The sequence below is a fragment of the Podarcis vaucheri genome, assembly GCF_965113315.1.
Source record: "Podarcis vaucheri genome assembly, chromosome: 13".
In the NCBI taxonomy this organism is placed as follows: Eukaryota; Metazoa; Chordata; class Lepidosauria; order Squamata; family Lacertidae; genus Podarcis; species Podarcis vaucheri.
Window position 1 is genome coordinate 7,223,918 of NC_138751.1, and position 18,147 is coordinate 7,242,064.

The window sequence follows — 18,147 nt, forward strand, 5'->3', positions numbered from 1 at the left end:
TGCAAGATCTTCTTGTTCTTCCTTTCTTTCCGGGGAGGACGCAGCCTCTAGGACCCGGGACTTGGAGGCAGGAGAGAGGGTGGGGTCTGGAGAAGGAATAGACGCGAGTGTGAGCCCGGGGAGGGGAGGGAGCTGGGCTGGGAGCCAAATCCAGCTGCCTGCCTTTTTTTTTTTCCCTCCTTCGCCCTTTCCCCCCCTCCCCTCTCTCCCTTTTTCTAAAGGTCTCTCTCTCGCGCTCAGCACGTTTTGGTGGCAAAGAAAAGGAGGAAGGAACCGATCGCAAAAGGAGGAGAGCAGAAAAGAAAGAAGAGAAAGGAAAGGACGGGCGAGAGAAAGGGAGGAGGAGATTCTCCCGGCAGCCGCGGGAAGGAGGAAAGAGAGAAAGAGAAAGAAAGAAAGAGTGGCGAAAGCTGAAAGGAGAAGAAGTGGCACATCCGGCATACCGGAGCCGGAGAGGGGGCGGGAGGCGAGACTTTTGCAGGGAGAAAGAAGGGAAGAGGAGAAAATGGGAGAGGGAGGAGGAGGCGAGGGCGCCGCTCGCCCTCCGACAGATGGGAGCGAGAAGAAGTAATCCCTTCGCCCAAACTGGGAGGGAGGGAAAGAGAAAGGAGAGACGCGCGAGGAGAGAAGGAAGGAAGCAAAAGAAAGAAAGAAGGAAGGAGACAATGATGGAGAAGGCGCTTTGAAGTCCTCGAGGAGCCTCCGCTCTGCTTCCACCTCCTGCCCTCTTTCTGCTTTTCTTCCCCAACTCTCATTCATTCCTTTCTTTCCCCACGACCTCCTTTCCCCGGGTCGCTTTGCGCGCCAGGATTGCGCGCCAGGATCGCCCGTTTCCCTCCCTTCCACCTGATCCCTGCTTTCTCCTCCTCGTCCCCTCTTTCGCCTCCCCTCCTTTTCCTCTTCGTCGCCTACTTTCTGCCTCCCAGCCAGCTGTAATTTTCCTTTTCTCGACTGGCCTCCTTTCTTTCCCCATTACCCAGTTTCCATCCAGCAACTTGCTTTCTGACTTGGGACGCTCCCTGAGCCAGATAAATTGCTACCTTGCGAGGAAGGAGCAGGCCGGACCCTTCTATTATTGGCTTGAGTGGGAGCCAGGATCCCAGCCGAAGGGGGAAAAGGCCAAAACCCTAAATTTGTGGGTGTGGGTATCTGCTTTTCCTTGGAAGAGAGTTCCCCCCAAAATTAAGCCTGTAGCAAACCCAGTCTGCCTGCCTCAGCATAAAATAGATTTGTGTAGGAAAGAGCCAATAATATTTTTTTCCCCAAAAAAGAAAGGAAAAATGATGGACCTGCGACCTTTCCAGAGAACTGGTCTCCCTCCAAAATGCAGAGCATCTGGAAAGCAAACCGCCAATCCCTCATTTTAAACCCACAGAAGAGGGAAAACATAACTTGGGAGTCTTGAGAGAGAAAATTGCTACTTTAGGTTAATATGGAAAGCCGGAGTCTAGTTTATCCAAGCTGACTGTTTGGACTTTGCTTATGGCAAATGACAGAGAGGAGTACAGTTGGTTTGGATCCGCTGCTTTTTCATCTGGATTGTGCAGTCTTTTTCTGGATGCTGAAGATTAATTCAACTTCTAAAGTCCACCTGTGTCCACTCGGGTTGGGGTTGCAGCACGTATACATTTTCTGGATGTTGGACTCTGTCATTTGTCAACACTGATTCTGAATTGAATATTTCTGCTAACAAGTTATTTTTCTAGATTTTGGCAGCCCTCCAAATTACTTTTTGTTGTTGTTGGGAAAACACTGATTTTTCTGGATTATAAGGGGTGTGGAAACAACATCATGTGGAATTCCTCAAAGTTTACAAATGATTTTGGGAGTTTTCTGAAGAGCATCAAGTTCCCCATGCTTTGAAGAAGTTAAAATTACGGTGTGTCATCTCCCACATCACCAAATCTTACATTTCCCCTGTAGTTTGAGGGAGAAAACATGGGTCTTCTTAGACAATGAGCTTACATTAATGTACATCATGATTTTTGAAGTTTGATTTTTGTCAGTATTCGCATTTTCAAGCTTCACGTCTCCTGAAGATTTGGAGCTTTCTGCAAAACAGGCTGGATTTGTACACATACATTTTTATTATTATTATTTGGGAGAAAAACTGGATCAAACCTCAGGATTTAATGAAGAATTTAGTGGCCTGGGGCCTGGAGAAAGTCTGCAAAACATCTGGAAATTTCAAGACATGGTAAATACTGCCTGCATTCTCAGGAAAAAACTGACCTGCTGGATGTGTGTGTGTGTGCTTTTTTAATCTATTTCGGATATGGTATTTTGGATAAGTAGGAAAGTTTGTTAGCATCTGTGGATCTACAGACTCTGCTGGCAAGCCTTTTGGCTTGAAAGGAATAGCTCAGGCTTTCTGGATTTCATGACGATGCAAAAATCCCTGGTCGTTCTTCTGAGCGTGCCAGGGTTTTTTTAAACAAGGACCTTTGGAGAGAAGTACAGTATTGCAAATGCCTCTGTTTTGGGTTGCAATTCCACTCTGTGGTTGCAACACAAGCCCATGTTCCAACTTGTTACTCTTTCGCCTCGCCTGCCTCATCAATCCATGCAGCCTGCACGGCCTGGAAGCAGCCAGGCCTAATCAGATGGTTTTTCTGGGAAGCTTTTGCTGACCCAAGAGATTTGGGAAGGCTTACAAAAACTTCTGGGGTGTGGGGGAAAGGGAATTGCAAATTGAAAGTGGCTGGACTTCTGAGAAACCAGACTCTTAGCAATCAAAGGACAGGGAGTGTTTGAGTTCGGTTGGAAATTACCTTTCCCTCCCACTTTGCGTCGGGATAGTGTTTTGCAACAAATTTGCCAACTTTTTTGTTTTTGTTTTTTTGAGAAACTCTTTGTTTTGGATCTGTTCTCGCTTCTTCCATCCCCAAAGCATTGGATATATATTTTTCAAGGATATAAGAAATTTCACAGGAATCGCTTCTTCGTTTCGGAACGACCAAGTGCTTGGACAAATAATGCACCTAGAGGCAGGGATATTGTTTTCAGAAGCCGGCAGAACAGAGGTGTAATCTTCGTTCACACTCTCCTGGGTCTGCGGTTGTTCCTTTTCCACTTCTCCGTGTTTCACACCCTGCCTTTTGCGAAGCAACATGTCTGTAAGTATGTTCAGCTAGGAAAGAGAGCCAAATATTTAGCTAGCCCTGAGAGCAAAGTCTAGAGTGGAATCGGGAATCGAGAGCTCTTTTGACCTTGGACAAAAGATTCGTTTCGGGGTCACTGGGCCACAGCAGGTTCCAGGTGTACAAACAGTGAAGACTAGGGGGAAAAGTACAGAGCTGTAAAAAAACCTCTCCTGGGAACGTTTTCCAATGGAAAACCATTTTTAATTTCCCTCATAATTCCCTGCAGATGTTTAATCTGTGCGTGTGGGTCCCAAATTCACCTGAGATTTTGCTTCAGGTGAAATTGGATGGCGTTGCTCAGCTCGTTTGGTTGAAGGGAGGTTGTGGCTTTCACTGGGCCTTGGCCCCAGCACCTGTTTGAATGCTGAAGCTCAGAACAGCCAAGTGTCCCCAACTATATTCAGTAGGTCTTTGCTTAATAACGTGACTTAATACATTCGGGGGCAGAGAATCTGGCTGCATTTGTAGGTTTGACCCCCCCCCCCCGGGTCTTTCAACTTTCTCAAATCAAGGCACGTCTCAGTTTATTTTATCTTACTTTCTGCAGCTTTGCCAAAGAAAGAGAGAGAGAAGGACAGGGATTCCTCAGCAGGGACTCTCCCCGTATAGAGAAACACATGTTAACTTATTGAACGTTGCCCTCATTTCAGAGCAGTCATTCACCCAACTCCCTAATGAGATCATCCCTGGCAAAGAATTATCTGTCAGCACCCAAATTGGCTCTTTCCCTCCCCCCACCCCTTGATTACCAAATACTCTGAATTTCTCCTCCAGTACTGGAATAACAAAGAGCATATCCTATTAGTGGCCAAGATCTGCATTATATTTTAATCTGATTATTTTTATTGTCGTAAGCCACTTTCGGAACTGGTTTGACTGGAAAGCAAGTTAGCAGTAGCGACAGGGATCTGGCGCCCTAAGGGCTATTTTATCTGCCACCGCCCCCCAGAAACTCTTCCTAAATTTTAATTAAGGGATCAGCAACACAATAAAATGCCCCCTTTTTTGCGCATAATGTAAAGGTCACTGCTAACCCTACACAGAGCTGACCCATTGGAATGAATGGACCTAAGTTAGTCATAGCCATTAACTTCAATGGGTCTTCTTTTGAGTATTAGATACAACCCATTGCTTTTCAAAGTTGTGGGAGTGAGGGATTTCCAGATGAGTCAGTCATTTCAGCAAAAAACAAACCCAAAGTCTCGATTCAATGTCACATCTATCCTTTGGGATTTGAATGTTCACATTTGCAAGTCATTCGGAGTGTGAATATGCATGATCCGTAGCATCTCTTACTAATGTGCTCTGACTGATAGATGAGGCAACTTTACTGTGGAGCCTGGATACCTGCAAAGGGCTTCCAATTTGTGTTGCGAAATGCAAATGCCATCTGGAAAATGGGTATATATATCTCTGAGCAGTGCAGTTGTACCTTGGAAGTCGAACGGAACCCGTTCCAGAAGTCTGTTCGACTTCCAAAACATTCGAAAACCAAAGCGTGGCCTCTGATTGGCTGTAGGAAGCTCCTGCGGCCAATCGGAAGCCACACCAGGCGTTTGGCTTCCGAAAATCATTCGAAAACCGGAACACTCACTTCCGGGTTTCGATCGTTCAGGAGCCGATTTGTTTGGGAGCCAAGGCGTTCAAGATCCAAGGTATGACTGGATAAAATCCCCCTCTTAGGAAGGCATCTGTTGAGCTCTTCCACCCCAGGAAGAGTTTCAAGCGGGCAATATTAAAAAGGGAAGGCAGATGCATGCATCCAAATAAATAAATAAATCATGGTACAGCCTTCCTTGGACTATACCACTTCAGAATATGGGGGGGGGGGGTTTGAATCCTGCTCTGCAACTCTCTGCTCTTTAAAGTGGCAGAGCCCCACTTCCAAAAGGCAGGGAGGGCTGTACCTGTTTTGTGTGTCTGCTTGTGTCTCTTTGTGTCTGCATGCACTTCCGCTTAGCCGGTCGCCCCCTCCAGAAGTCCCTGCCACATTTGGACTTTTGCCTGCCTGTGCGGGTGGCCGTGAATTATAAGCTACGACTTGGGAGAAACAGATGGCAGCCTGGGATTTAGGGGGATTTGGGTGGCGAAAGCGAGAGTGTTGGAGAGAATGCTTTGCTCCGCACCGGATAGGGGTCTCGCCCAGAGCTCATTTATCGCTTCCTGGGCTGCATCTAACTAACTGGGTTACCGGCATCTGGGATCTTCGCTATCCAGGGTTAACGCAACAGTGTGAACATCTGCATTTGGAGCAGCTCTGTCTGGGAAACACCCTGGATTGAGGGACAACCCTTGTGATGCAATATATCCCATGTGGCGAATGGGTGGGTTCTCCAGCTCCCAGCCAAGGAGTATAGAACCACAAAGTATAGAATCACAGGACTGTAGAGTTGGGATCCCGAGGGTCATCCAGTCCAACCCCCTGTAACGAAGGAATCTCTCACCCAACATGGGGCTTGGCCAGCATGACAAAGAGCCAGGGAGGATGGGGGTTGTGGATCAGAAGGATACAGACATCACACCATTGCAGATTGCAAAGGCAGCGCAGCTTGTGTCCTCTTTTGGGGGAACGAGTCATTTTTAGGGTTGTGCGGAGTCAGGAAAAGGGGGTACAGACTCTGTGTTGCTGTTGATCTGTAGGTGAAGTTTCGAGCGCCTGTCTTGGACACAGGGTTGTACGCTAAGGGTTTGTTCCTGCTGAGTCTCGCTGTGTCTGAGCATCCCCCAAAAAGGACAGCATGTGCCCATCTGGCTGTGGGGTGGCGTGTCCTTACGGCTGCGTGTTACGTCCTTAAAACTACCACCAAGCAGGCAAGTCTGGGCGTTCGCCTCTCCTGGGTACGCTCAAGTGCCTGGGGCCAAATCCAGAACTGACCCACCCTCCCGAAGGCATCTCTCTGGCGCCGATCAAACTTTATGGTACTTAAGCAAGCCAGGTCTTTTGTTTGAGGCAGCGACCCCTTTCCACCTTTCTGTTGACGCTGCCTTATCAAAGGCCTTGGAGCTAAATGCAACCTAGACAGGGACAAACAGCGTGGAAGGGGGTGTGTGATCTTTGTGCCTTCCTCATGTGCTTCCTGGTAGCATCTGATGGTGGTTGTGAAATGCAGGGTGCTTCTGAAAGCTGGGGTCCTGGCTGCCGTTGGGACTACAACTCCCATCATCCCTAGCTAGCAGGACCAGTGGACAGGGATGATGGGAGTTATAGTCCAACAGCAGCTTGGGACCCAAGTTTGAGAAACACACTGGGTAGGCAGACCCTCAAGAACCTCTCAGGTTCTCTCTCTGTGTGTGATTTGCACATCCCTGGGAGAAGACTGCAGTCTGTACTGGGATATCATTTCACGTTTTTGTTTCTTTAAATTTATACACTGCTTGATTGGGAAGGGGTGGACTTCAAAGCGGTTTGCGAAAAGAGCGAAGAACAGCGATTCGAAAAATAATTAAAAAAAGTCTAGGCACTGCCACACAAATGGAACAAATATTCAATGCAGATTAAGTATTAGGGGACATCCAGAGCAAGTTGGGCAGATTGAAGCAGTCTAGTTGGCATATGTGGAGTTTTGTGGAGAAGATACACCTCAGTTAGCAGAGCAGGAGACTCTTCTTAACCTCAGGGTTGTGGGTTCGAGCCCCACGTTGGGCAAAAGATTCCTACACTGCAGGGGGTGCATAGCTGTCAACCGTCCCTTATTTGGCGGGAAAGTCCCTTATCCCAGCACTGTGTCCCGCTGCTGTCCCTTATTGATGATGTCCCTTAAATTTCCCGGGTTTCAAAGGAAGCAGCTCCTCTCCCTCCCTCCCTCCCTGCCGGCCAGGGAGGAGGGAGGCTCCAACTGTGTTGCTTGGTTGCGTTGCTCACCCAATAAGGAGTCTGAGAATGACGGGGGGTGGAGCTTGCATGCCTTGTGCTATCAAATCAGCCGAGTTGCCTGAGGACTCGCCTTTGCTCAGCGCTTCCCAGCGGTTTTCAAATCTGTAAGTTGACAGCTATGAGGGGGTGGGGCTAGACGACCCTTGTGGTCCCTTCCAGCTCTGTGATTCTGTGAGCTCATACAGAGATGTAGTGACTTCATCAGCATTTTGAGGGATTCCTGACCTGCCCTCTGCTTCTGCCAGGCCCAGCTCTGCCGCGCCCTGTACGACAACGCCGCCGAGTGCCCGGACGAGCTCTCCTTCCGCAAGGGCGACCTGATGGTCCTGCTGCAGCCCGAAGCCCCGGGCCTGGAGGGCTGGCACCTCTGCTCCTTGCACGGCCAGCAGGGGATTGTGCCAGCCAACCGGGTCAGAGTCCTCCCCGAGCCGGGGTCTCCAGGGCCCACCCCTCGCCGGAACCACGTCCCAGCGGACGTCTACCAGGTGCCCAGGAAGGAGGCGGCGGCGGCAGCGGCGGCGGCTGGGACGGCCTACGAAGCGCCCCAAGATGAGCGGAGGAGGAGGGGGCACAGGAAGGAGGAGCAGGAGGTGAGGAATTTGTTTATTGACACTCCAGAATTTCAGATGGGGAATCTCTCCTGGGCCCTGCTTGGAGCTGCTGTCAGAAATCAAATTTTGGACCCTCTGCAATAGATTGAGCACTATTCCCTAGAACCCCAAACTACAGCAAACCTTGAGATTCGAGGCCAATATTCCACTAGGTGTAACCCAGGGTGTGTGTGGGTGTGTGCAGCTACTGGTTTCTTAGCTCCACCCCTTCTCTTTTAGCCACGCCCCCTTTAGCGCTGCCACCTCCCCTTGGCATTCTTGTCGTTATTAATTAAAATTGTGTACTTTAGCCGTAAATCTCGGGGTGGTGCACAACACAAATATAACAAACACAAAGTACGCAGTGAAAAATAAGAACAATGATGAACCAATAATTCCCCCGTCCACAACACATTTAAAAGGCCGTGGAATATTAAATCAGCCAAAGGCCTGGTTGAAGAGGAACGTTTTTGCCTGGTGCCTAAAGGTGTATAATGCAGGAGCCAGGCAAGCCTCCCTGGGGAGATTGTCTCACAAATGGGGAGCCACCACAGAAAAGGCCCTGTTCTCATGTTGCCGCCCTCCGGACCTCTCTGGAGTAAATTTATTTAAAGCAGCCTTCCCCCACCAGATGTTTTGGCCCTCAACATGGCTGAGGCCAGTGGGAGTTGTTTTCCCTTTTTTAAAAAAACGATATTTATTGATTTTCCATTTTATAACATATAAATACAATCTTTGTTTTTTCACATAAGTTCAAACACATTTGAGCTCATCGACTTCCCCCCTTCCCACCTCATGGTTTCTTTATTTCTTTGCTGTATCGTCACATTTGTAATTTCCCCGTTTTTACCTTACATTATTCCCTTGTCCTATTTAATTTTTCTGTAAAAAGGTAGGATTTTCAGCCTTATAAGCCTTTGTAAGTCATTCCTGCCAGTGTTGTTTTCCAAAACACCCAGAGGGCACCGGGTTGGCGAAGGTTGCTCTTAAGGTATTCCTCTGGGACTACGGCCAAATCTCACGGCTTGTACTGGCTGGCTTTCGTTACCGCAAAACAATCCCAACCAGGAACCTCAGGATGAAGCCACAACTTCCTTTTGTCATTCCTGGTTTGATTTCTCTCCCTTCCTCCTCCGCCTGCAGGTTTATGAGGTGCCGCCACCCGCCAGACCCTGCCCTCTGCCCCCCGAGGGGATCTATAGGGTGCCTCGCAGCACCAGACGAGACGGGGACCCTGCCGAGGTTAGTGCTTACACTCACTGGGAGAATTGCATGATGAAATCCGAGTGGCTGGCTACATTATTGTTGACCGCGATGGCGTACTGTATTTAGTTAATTAACACGTTTTAAAAATCACAATCCCTTCAAGGAGATCGGAGCTATGCACACGGTTTATCCCTCTCTCTTCTGTCCTCTCAACAACCCTGAGAGGTAGGCTGGGGAGAAGGCATGTGACTAGGAGCTTCATGGGTGATTTGGCCTCAGTCCTGTATACCTGAAGGAGCGTCTCCACCCCCATCTTCCAGCCCAGACACTGAGGTCCAGCTCTGAGGGCCTTCTGGCGGTTCTCTCGCTGCGAAAAGTGAGGTTACAGGGAACCAGGCAGAGGGCCTTCTTGGTGGTGGCACCCACCCTGTGGAACGCCCTCCCACGAGATGTCAAGGCAATAAACAACTATTTTACTTTTAAAAGACAACTGAAGGCGGTCCTGTTTAGGTCTGACGCTGTATTGTTTTTAATATTTGGTTGGAAGCCACCCAGAGTGGCTGGGGAGACCCAGTCACATGGGCAGGGTATTATTATTAAATTATTAAATTATTATTATTTGAAGCCAGGTCTTCTTGGCTGTCGTCTGACACTCCGGCCACAGCGCCACACTGCCTGTAGGATTGGCACAGGGACTGCAGATGGCGGAAGCAGCATTTTTCAGTTGGAAAAAGGGCTTCAGTTTGCTGGGTGCCTGCAGGCCAAAGTTTAAGGACCCCTGTTTCCAACTGGAGGCTGGTTGGGGCAGGGAGCCATTGCAAAGCACCAACGATTCCTGTGTTGCCGCGGGTTGGGCTAGATGACCCTCAGGGGTCCCTTCCAACTCAACGACACTTTTGTATGCAGTGTCGCAGTAGTAAGGCTAATAAGAGCCTTCCGCTTTGCCGCACTAGCAGTACATTCGTTCGAAATCTAGCCCGCTAATTCCTCAGCTCCCAGGGCTTCCCCCACCCAGAGTCCTGTTTTAACCTTTTCCCAAGGGTGAAGGCCCTGCCTTGTAGCCCAAGCTGTGGGTGGGAAGATGCATTTGATAACCGTGCCATTTAAGACAACTGGGATTCGGCTGCCTGCTGTCAAGCATCCCCCCTCCGTTGGAGAGCTGCCTTTGTGGACAGCTGGACCCGTCTGTTGCTAAAGACAGCTGCGGCCGTGCCGGTCTCCGAGGGTAACTGTATCTCAGCCCAAATGCGGAGACTGCTGTCTCTAAAGCAAACCAGTGTCCTTTTCAGCCCCTCAGCTGAGGCAGAGGTTGCCCTAGATGGACGAAAGCTTGGTGGGGAGTGGCAGGTGGGGTTGGTTAGAGAGGGGGCCAGTGGAGCTGAAGGGCTGAATGTAAGAGATACACTCTTGAGTTTGGGGGTGCCGAGTGTGTGGGTCTGTGCCAAAGGATGGGGGCAGTATTTTGGGGGAACAGGCTGCAGACATCTGCCGTGGGGCTCTTTGGGGTTGGGGGGGGCGTCTCTTCAAGGAGAATTTGTTTGGGATCAGGAAGCCAGGAGCGAATACTTAAAATGGTGGGAACGTCAAAAGCTATTGTATACCAAGTTACACCGTTGCTCCATGTAGGTCAGAAGTGTCCCTATTAAGAGTGAGCAACCTACAGCCCATGGTCAGGGGTACCGGACTGGCCCACAAGGCCATATCTTCAAAGGCATGCCCACTTGTCAATCATTTGGCATCACTCCAGTGGGCAGGTGACACTCACTGAGAGGTGGGGTTCAATTCTATGTGCACCAGTTCTTTGCAGGGTTTCCCCCCCCCTCTGACCCTACCCACCCTACCTGTGGCCCTTGGAGGTTTGCCCATGATGAGATATACACCCCCCAAGTGCCAAGAGTTTGCCACCCCTGTTGTGAACGATCCAGAAATCCCCTCCCTCCCAAATCCGTTGTTCTCCTCCTTTCTCTCTTGTTTCCTGGAGTTGATTAACATAGTACAGAATTCCTGGGAGGCTACCATTTCAGTCTGATGTTAGGGGGTTGTATATATCCAAGCACTTCCCCATATCTCCAGATAAGACACCTCCTCCTATATACATAGAAACATAAGGCTGTTGTCATGCTAGAGTTTGAATCCAGAGTGACAGCAGAAAGGCAGGCAAACAAGCAAGGAGCGGGGGAGTGGGCAGGTGGCTCAGGCAAGCTGTTTGGCAAACCCCTCTCTGAAGCGCCACCCCCTCTTTAAAAAGGGTTGTGGGGGGTTGGGCGAGAGGAGGGGTGAGGTGTAAAGGGAGAAAGGGCAGGCCAGGTGTTTGGGAAAGAGGGTTGGCAGGTAAGCGGAGCTGGCAAGCGGAGCAAAAAAGGACAGGAGCTGTGTGTGTGTGTGTGTCCACAAGTAGGTGAAGCCTCAAACCTTCTCACAAGCTGGCAGGTTTTCAACAGGTGAGGAGATTTTGATGCGACTCCTCACTCCCTACGTGAAACAGTGCACTCCAGGCAACGTTATAAAAAGTGATGGATATGAACCCAAAGTTTGGCGTTTCCACCCAGTACCTTAAACCTCGTTCTCTCTCTCCTTTATCGTCATCATCATCCCTATTCTTCTGTGCTCCTCAGGTTTACGACGTCCCCTCCTCCCTCATCCGAGACTCTCTGTCCGACACCTACGACTCGCCTTCCCCTTGCCCGAAGAAAGTGGCCCGCGTTGCCCCTCAGCCCTCGGCCCCTCCGCCCTCCGACGACCCCTACGACGTGCCCCTCGCCTTCAAGAAGCCCGCCGGTCCAGAGGAGGACGGGGAGGCGGATGACGGGGGCCCAGAGGGGCCCCTCGTCTATGCCACCCCGTCAAACTTGCGCCGTGCCTCGGCCTTGCTGAACTTGTACGAGTCGCCTGAGGAAGTGTTGGCGGGAGGCGGAGAGGAGGAAGAGGACGGGGGCATCTACGACGTCCCTCTGCTGGCGCCCGGCTCCCCGCCCCTTGAGGGTGCGCTGCAGGGACTGAGTTTGCGGGATCCGGGACCCCCTTCAAGACCCCGCTTGCCCTCGGCCGAAAGCCTGTCACGGCGCCCCCTGCCCGCCCTACCCAGCGAGGAACGGCTTTCCGTCGAGCCCCCGCCGCCGTCCCCGAGTATTGTGCGGAAAGGGAGCATCCAGGACCGCCCTCTGCCCCCGCCCCCACCCCGGCTGGGGGGCCTTGGGGCAGGAGAGCAGCTGGAGCAAGTCGCAGATGATGGGCACAACGAATACGAGGGGATCCGGCTGGCGGAGGAATACGACTACGTTCACCTTAAGGTGAGTTCAGCGGCGAACGGCTTGCCGCAATGTGTGTGGGTCAGCCTTTGACCCCAGGGCCAAGGCAGGGTCAGAAACCCCTTCATCATCGCTCTAGGTTTGCATTTGATCCGACGAGGCTCTCACACACAAAAATCATTTCTTTTCCTGCACTGAAATTAATTGTTTTCATCGGTTTAATTGTACTGCTGTTGTTATTGTTATTTCAGTGAAGTTCAGTAAGTGGCGGTGATTTTCCAGGATAGTGATGGGGAAAGCTAAATCTGCTTAGCTGCTGAATGGCAGGCAGAAATCCAACAGGTTTTTCCATCACTGTATCCTCACTCTGAAAATCCCAAGGGATCCTGGGAAATGGGATCAGCGTTCTCTAAACATAGCATCCTCATGAAATGCAATCCCTGGGGTGTCTTGACGGCTGAACCAGATTTTAAAACACCAGAGCCACATTTGCAGCAAAGCTATGCCTCAGTTCTGCTTCCATCTCCCAAGAACCATTATTATCGCCATCGCCGCCACGTTTCTGTGGTCTTCACCCAAAATCCGTGGCAAAAAAGCTCAACTGTGCATCATTTACATGGTGTGTTTTTTAAAAAAAATATTTACAAAAAAAATATTTGTACATTGCTTAATCACAAAGCTCTAATAAATAAAACTACCTGTGAAACAGCAAAAGTTATGAAACTGTCACCGAAACCAATATATACAAGATCAATAAAACACAGATAAAATTGGTAAAACTCTTAAAACAAACAGAGATAAATACATTATATGTCTGAGGAGGCAGATCTCTGAGCAGAGGGTCTCATTCTGTGTGGATAGCTAGATTGTGTAGCAATTTTGGAGGTCAGATAAAAGACTCCCCCCCCCAAAGGCATCGACATTCCCGCCGAACATGAGACCATTACGTTTCTCAAGGAGACTGGGAAAGGGGTGGGGGGACAGGGTCAAACCGTAATAAGGCATAAAGCAGCAGGAACAAGTTGCAAGGACCTGTGAAGGCTACCTGAATGTACTGGATATGTGGCTGGCTTCTGTGTTGTGTTACTGATGGCATTTCTGGATCTTTTGATACGAAATTTGATCTTCTTGGGAGACCAAACACTTTATCACCTTCTAAGCTTTCTGTTCCACTTCCCTTGCACACATCCCCACAATCCTGCCTCTCCCTTCCTTCCTAGGGAGCAGATAAAACCCAGCCCAAAGCTACAACTTCTGAAGGAAGCCTCGGACTGGCCCTTTCTGGAGACACAGCCCAGGCGGAAGAAATGGTACGTCTCGCTTTTTAAAATGTACGAATGTCTTCAGCTTAGGCTGGGGACGGATGCCAGCATTTCCTTATGAAATTTGTCCTCTTGGTTTTTTGGGGTCCCCCCCCCCCAAAGGAGAGCTGAGAAGAGACTCTGCCAAGGCCAAGGTGGGGTGGGACCTGGGTGGCGCTGCAGTCTAAACCACTGAGCCTCTTGGGCTTGCCGATCAGAAGGTCGGCGGTTCGAATCCCCGCAACGGGGTGAGCTCCCATTGCTCTGCCCCAGCTCCTGCCAACCTAGCAGTTCGAAAGCACGCCAGTGCAAGTAGATAAATAGGTACCTCTGAGGTGGGAAGGTAAACGGCTTTTCCGTGCGCTCTGGTTTCCATCACAGTGTCCCTTTGTGACAGAAGCGATTTAGTCCTGCTGTCCGCATGACCTGGAAAGATGTCTGTGGACAAACGCTGGCTCCCTTGGCCTGAAAGTGAGATGAGCACCGCAACCCCATAGTCGCCTTTGACTGGACTTAACCGTCCAGGTGTCCTTTACCTAGAGCCGGGTTCTAAGATGGTCTTCCCACAAACCACACTCTTGGTCCAGCAGTGTGCATGACACACATGCACCCTTAAAATATAAGCAGGCAGAGGGGGAAGGCGGCTGCCATCTTGAATTTCCCATAATGCCCTGGGAGGGATGCTACATAACTGGACTTGGTTATGTCCCAAGAGCCAAGGAGACACACATACAACAAGGCGGCTACAGATGAGACAGTTAGCTCCCACTGAAGCCTTACGTAGACCAGGATTTTGCTCGGCTCTTCCTCCCGGTGAAAACTTTGGCGTCCTCCAGCCAGGAAGGCCCCAAATAAGACACAAGCAAGAAGTGGGGCCTTTTTGACAGCTTGGGGGCCATGTTCCAGGGCCAGAGGCAGAAAGTGGAGGCAGCCACAGACTCTTAATTTCAGCTTAGAAAGCCATATTCCAGCCACACGGAAGCACTTGAGGAGAGTGTGGTAAGGAGGGGCATGGCCTAGAGAGAGACCCGAGGGCCTGATGTGAGGCTATGGAGGACCTGAGGCTCCTGTCCCCGTCCCCCCCACAAGGAAGAAGCCCGGATCTCATCCTCACTTGGTTCCTCTGACATGTGCAATGCAAGAGATCCTCTGATCATGGCAGCTAGGGTAGTTCTGGGGGCATTATGGGAAATTGGAGCAGCAGCGAGGAACAGAGAAGAGCATCAGGGAATTTTGAGGTCCTTGGCCTCAAAACCATCAAATTGCCCCCCTCAAGTCTTCTCTTGTGCCAATGAGGGAGATTTTCGTTCTGTTGTAAAAAGCATGCCACTTAAATAAGTCTCCCCATGTTTGATCTGCTTGGATTTTCAGAATTGCACACAGACATGTTTCTCTGGCACACAACGGGAAAGATTTTCCAGGCGAAGGAAGTAGGCAACCATCTCTCGCCTCTAAAAAAATAATGCACACAAACACACAGCCAGAGTGAACAAAATGGCAGCCGTCTAACCTTTTTCTCTTCGGTTTATAGGCTCCGCCTTCCCCCGAGGACAGCCAGCTTTTGCAGTTCTACACGGGGCAGTGCCAAACGCATTACACCACCCTGCTCTCGGCCATCGAGGCGCTCCTGGCCAGCGCCGGGGCCCACCAGCCCCCGTGGGTCTTCGTGCCCCACGGGAAGTTCGTCATCGTCACGGCGCACAAACTGGTCTTTGTGGGGGACACCGTGTCCCGCCTGGCGTCCTCTGCCACCGTGCGGGCGAGGGTGGGGGCGGCGAGCAGCACCCTCTGCCAGGCCCTGAAGGACGCCGTGCTCTCGGTCAAGGGGGCTGCCCTGCACTACCCCTCGCCGCCCGCCGCCCGGGAGATGCGCGAGTGCGTGGCAGAGCTCTCCCGGCAAGCCTTGGCCTTCACTTCCTTGCTTGGCACCCTGGCGCCATCTTGAATCCCGCGCCAGTGCCGATTCGCCACCAGCAAACTCCTGCCCTGAAGCTGTGAGACACTACGACCCCCTCCTGTGGCAATAACTGCAGCACTGCTTGGTGGTTTTCTGGAAGCGAGCAGGCCTGAACCTGCCCCCTGGATAACTCAGGCCCTCGCCTAAAAACAAAACGTTTCCCTCGGGTTCCAGCTGCCATCTTGTCAGGGCCTCTTAACCCCCATGGCGTTCAGCGCCTGCAGCCAGAAGCAACGTTTAGTGACCTTCGACCCTCGGGTGCTCAGTTTCGACCCACAGAGGAGACAGCCTTGCTTGACTTCGTGACAAGAAATGGTCCTTGTCACCTTTGCCTCTTTGCTTTTACTCCCTAGCCCTTGCACCTGCGACCAGCCATCTTGGACGGTTTCCTAACCAAAGAACGTTCCGGACCTTCAGCCTCTGACCCAACACTGCGCATCATGACACTCATTTCCCTGCTCCAGTTAGGTTTTGCTAATTCTGACATAGGTTCCTTCCTGAAAACATTGATTTTTCAAAGACACCCCTCGATAAAGATGGTGGCGTGAGGTCGTAAGACCAAAGACACGTCTCCCCACTGGCTCTTCGTAGACTTGACAACAGTTCTTTAAGAGTGCAAAAAAACAACAAAACAAAACAAAAACCCTGAATGGGAAAGGAGCTGAAGACAGACAGAATTGATGGGAAATGACCCTTGTCATCCCGTAACAAAAGATTCTGGAGCAACGGCTGAAGAAAGAGGGGGAATTGGGAGAATGGCCAATATTGCTGCAGCAGAGAGGGTTATGGGAAATTGCCAACAGGGGCAAAAGAAAACAAAACGCAGAGAGGCAGCCAAATGTGAAAAGAAGCAAATTAATCTGGGGCAGAAGGGAGGAAGCTGAGGGTGAACAGGAAATGATTAAAAAAAGGACAACGGGGACGGGTCAGTACGGACACTTGTTACGATGCACAGTGTGAACTAGCAACACAAATAACTGGGCAGGGGGGTTATTGAGCCACTGCTAGGTCAGCGGAATAGAGCCAGCACCTGGAAGGGGTCAGTAATCTTAATAATAGAAGTCCTTCAGCTTGATCTATGGATTCATTCCTCAGGTTTGTTGTCTTCCTCTGAAAAACCCCCCTCTAGATATTGGACGGCCGCCAGACAATTCTGCAGTTTACAGCATCCGGCCCCACCTGCTCCCTGCGAAGACCCTCATCTCACTTCCTCACCAGGAAACAAACGGGGTCAAGAATCTCTCTCTCAGGAAATATTTGCCAAGTTATTTTCTAGGTTTGATCATAATAAAAATGGGTGAAAAAACAAACACCCATGTTGTGTTGCTTCCTTCCACATCCTGATTGGTTTCCCTCTCCCCTCCCCGCAAATCTCCCCCGACAACTCTGGCGTGCTTTGATTCCATTTCTGATTATTGATACGCTGCTGTTCAGGAAATATAACTTGCAGATTTAAAATATAAGCAACAAAAAAACGATAAAGCAGCTGTTACAAGCAGACACACCCCCACACAAGAAACAACACGGCAAAACAGCCATAAACTAGGGGGAGACAGCAATCCGTTTCCAAAGGCAAACTGGGAATGAATGTAAGAGTTTTACAAAAAAAGGCTCTGCGAGATCTAATAAAAGTTGACCACCGGGCAGCAATGAGAGAATGATGTGTGGGTCCAAGGTCATTAAATGCCAGAATGAATTTCAAAGCTGCAAAATTAAAAACTGGCTGGTATTCAACTAAGTTTAATTCAGAGTATACCCACTGAAATATGACTTAAATTTGGTCCATTCGTTTTGACAGGGCTTCTCTGAGTAACGTTTAGTGGAGTACCACCCTGTAAAATTTTGAAAAACCTCAATTATATTTCTATATCTGCCTCCTGCAATTCCCGTTCTTGACACCCTTCCCCAGGTCCATGCTTTAGTCACGGGGTCTAGAAGACTTGTGCCTATAAACAGTTAAGAAGCGAAGGAACGTGAACACTGATCCTGTTTATTGGCCTAGAATGACTGGTGAGGTGCAGAGGCGAGAGTTTGCCCAAGGCCAGCGAGAGGCGAAAACTGCACTGCAAAATTAAGCAAGAGAATCTCTCCGCCCTTTCAATAGAGTCTTGAATTCACGTGCTTTTCAGTGTGGTGTTGCATTTATTTTTCACCAAATACATTTCAATTAGTAATTTCATTTCTGTCCCTTTCTCTGAGGAACTTGGAGCAGTGCCCATGCCACAACAGTCTTGCGAAGTAGATTAGGCTAAGAAAAGGGCTCAGTGGTTGAGCATCTGCTTCACCTGCCTTGGGTTCAATCCCCGGTGTGTCCAGTTAGGTTTGAGATGATGATGATGATGATGATAATAATAATAATAATTTATTATTTATACTCTGCCCATCTGGCTGGGCTTCCCCAGCCACTATGGGCGGCTTCGAACAGAATATTAAAATACAATAGTCTATTAAACATTAAAAGCTTCCCTAAACAGGGCTGCCTTCAGTTGTCTTCTAAAAAGTCTGGTGGTAGTTGTTGTTCTCTTTCACATCTGGTGGGAGGGTGTTCCACAGGGCAGGTGCCACCACCGAGAAGGCCCTCTGCCTGGTTCCCTGTAACTTTGCTTCTCGCAGTGAGGGAACCGCCAGAAGGCCCTCGGTGCTGGACCTCAGCGTCCGGGCAGAACGATGGGGGTGGAGACGCTCCTTCAGGTATACTGGACCGAGGCCGTTTAGGGCTTTAAAGGGCAGCACCAACACTTTGAATTGTGCTCGGAAACATACTGGGATCCACCGCCAGCCAGTGTGGACAATTCTGAGTTAGACAGACCTGCAGTGCACCTTCCTGA

The 18,147-nt window shown here is 50.1% G+C and overlaps 1 protein-coding gene across 1 annotated transcript; it reads left to right on the forward strand.

Annotated features, from left to right (window-relative positions):
* Window positions 1-118: 118 nt before the first annotated feature.
* Window positions 119-16,629, forward strand: EFS (embryonal Fyn-associated substrate). The gene is made up of 6 exons (XM_082197725.1): window positions 119-3,116; window positions 7,263-7,607; window positions 8,751-8,849; window positions 11,429-12,103; window positions 13,282-13,371; window positions 14,894-16,629. Exons 1-6 carry the CDS (start codon window positions 3,111-3,113, stop codon window positions 15,305-15,307), a joined length of 1,629 nt encoding a protein of 542 aa, XP_082053851.1. The 5' UTR covers window positions 119-3,110; the 3' UTR covers window positions 15,308-16,629.
* Window positions 16,630-18,147: the final 1,518 nt, after the last annotated feature.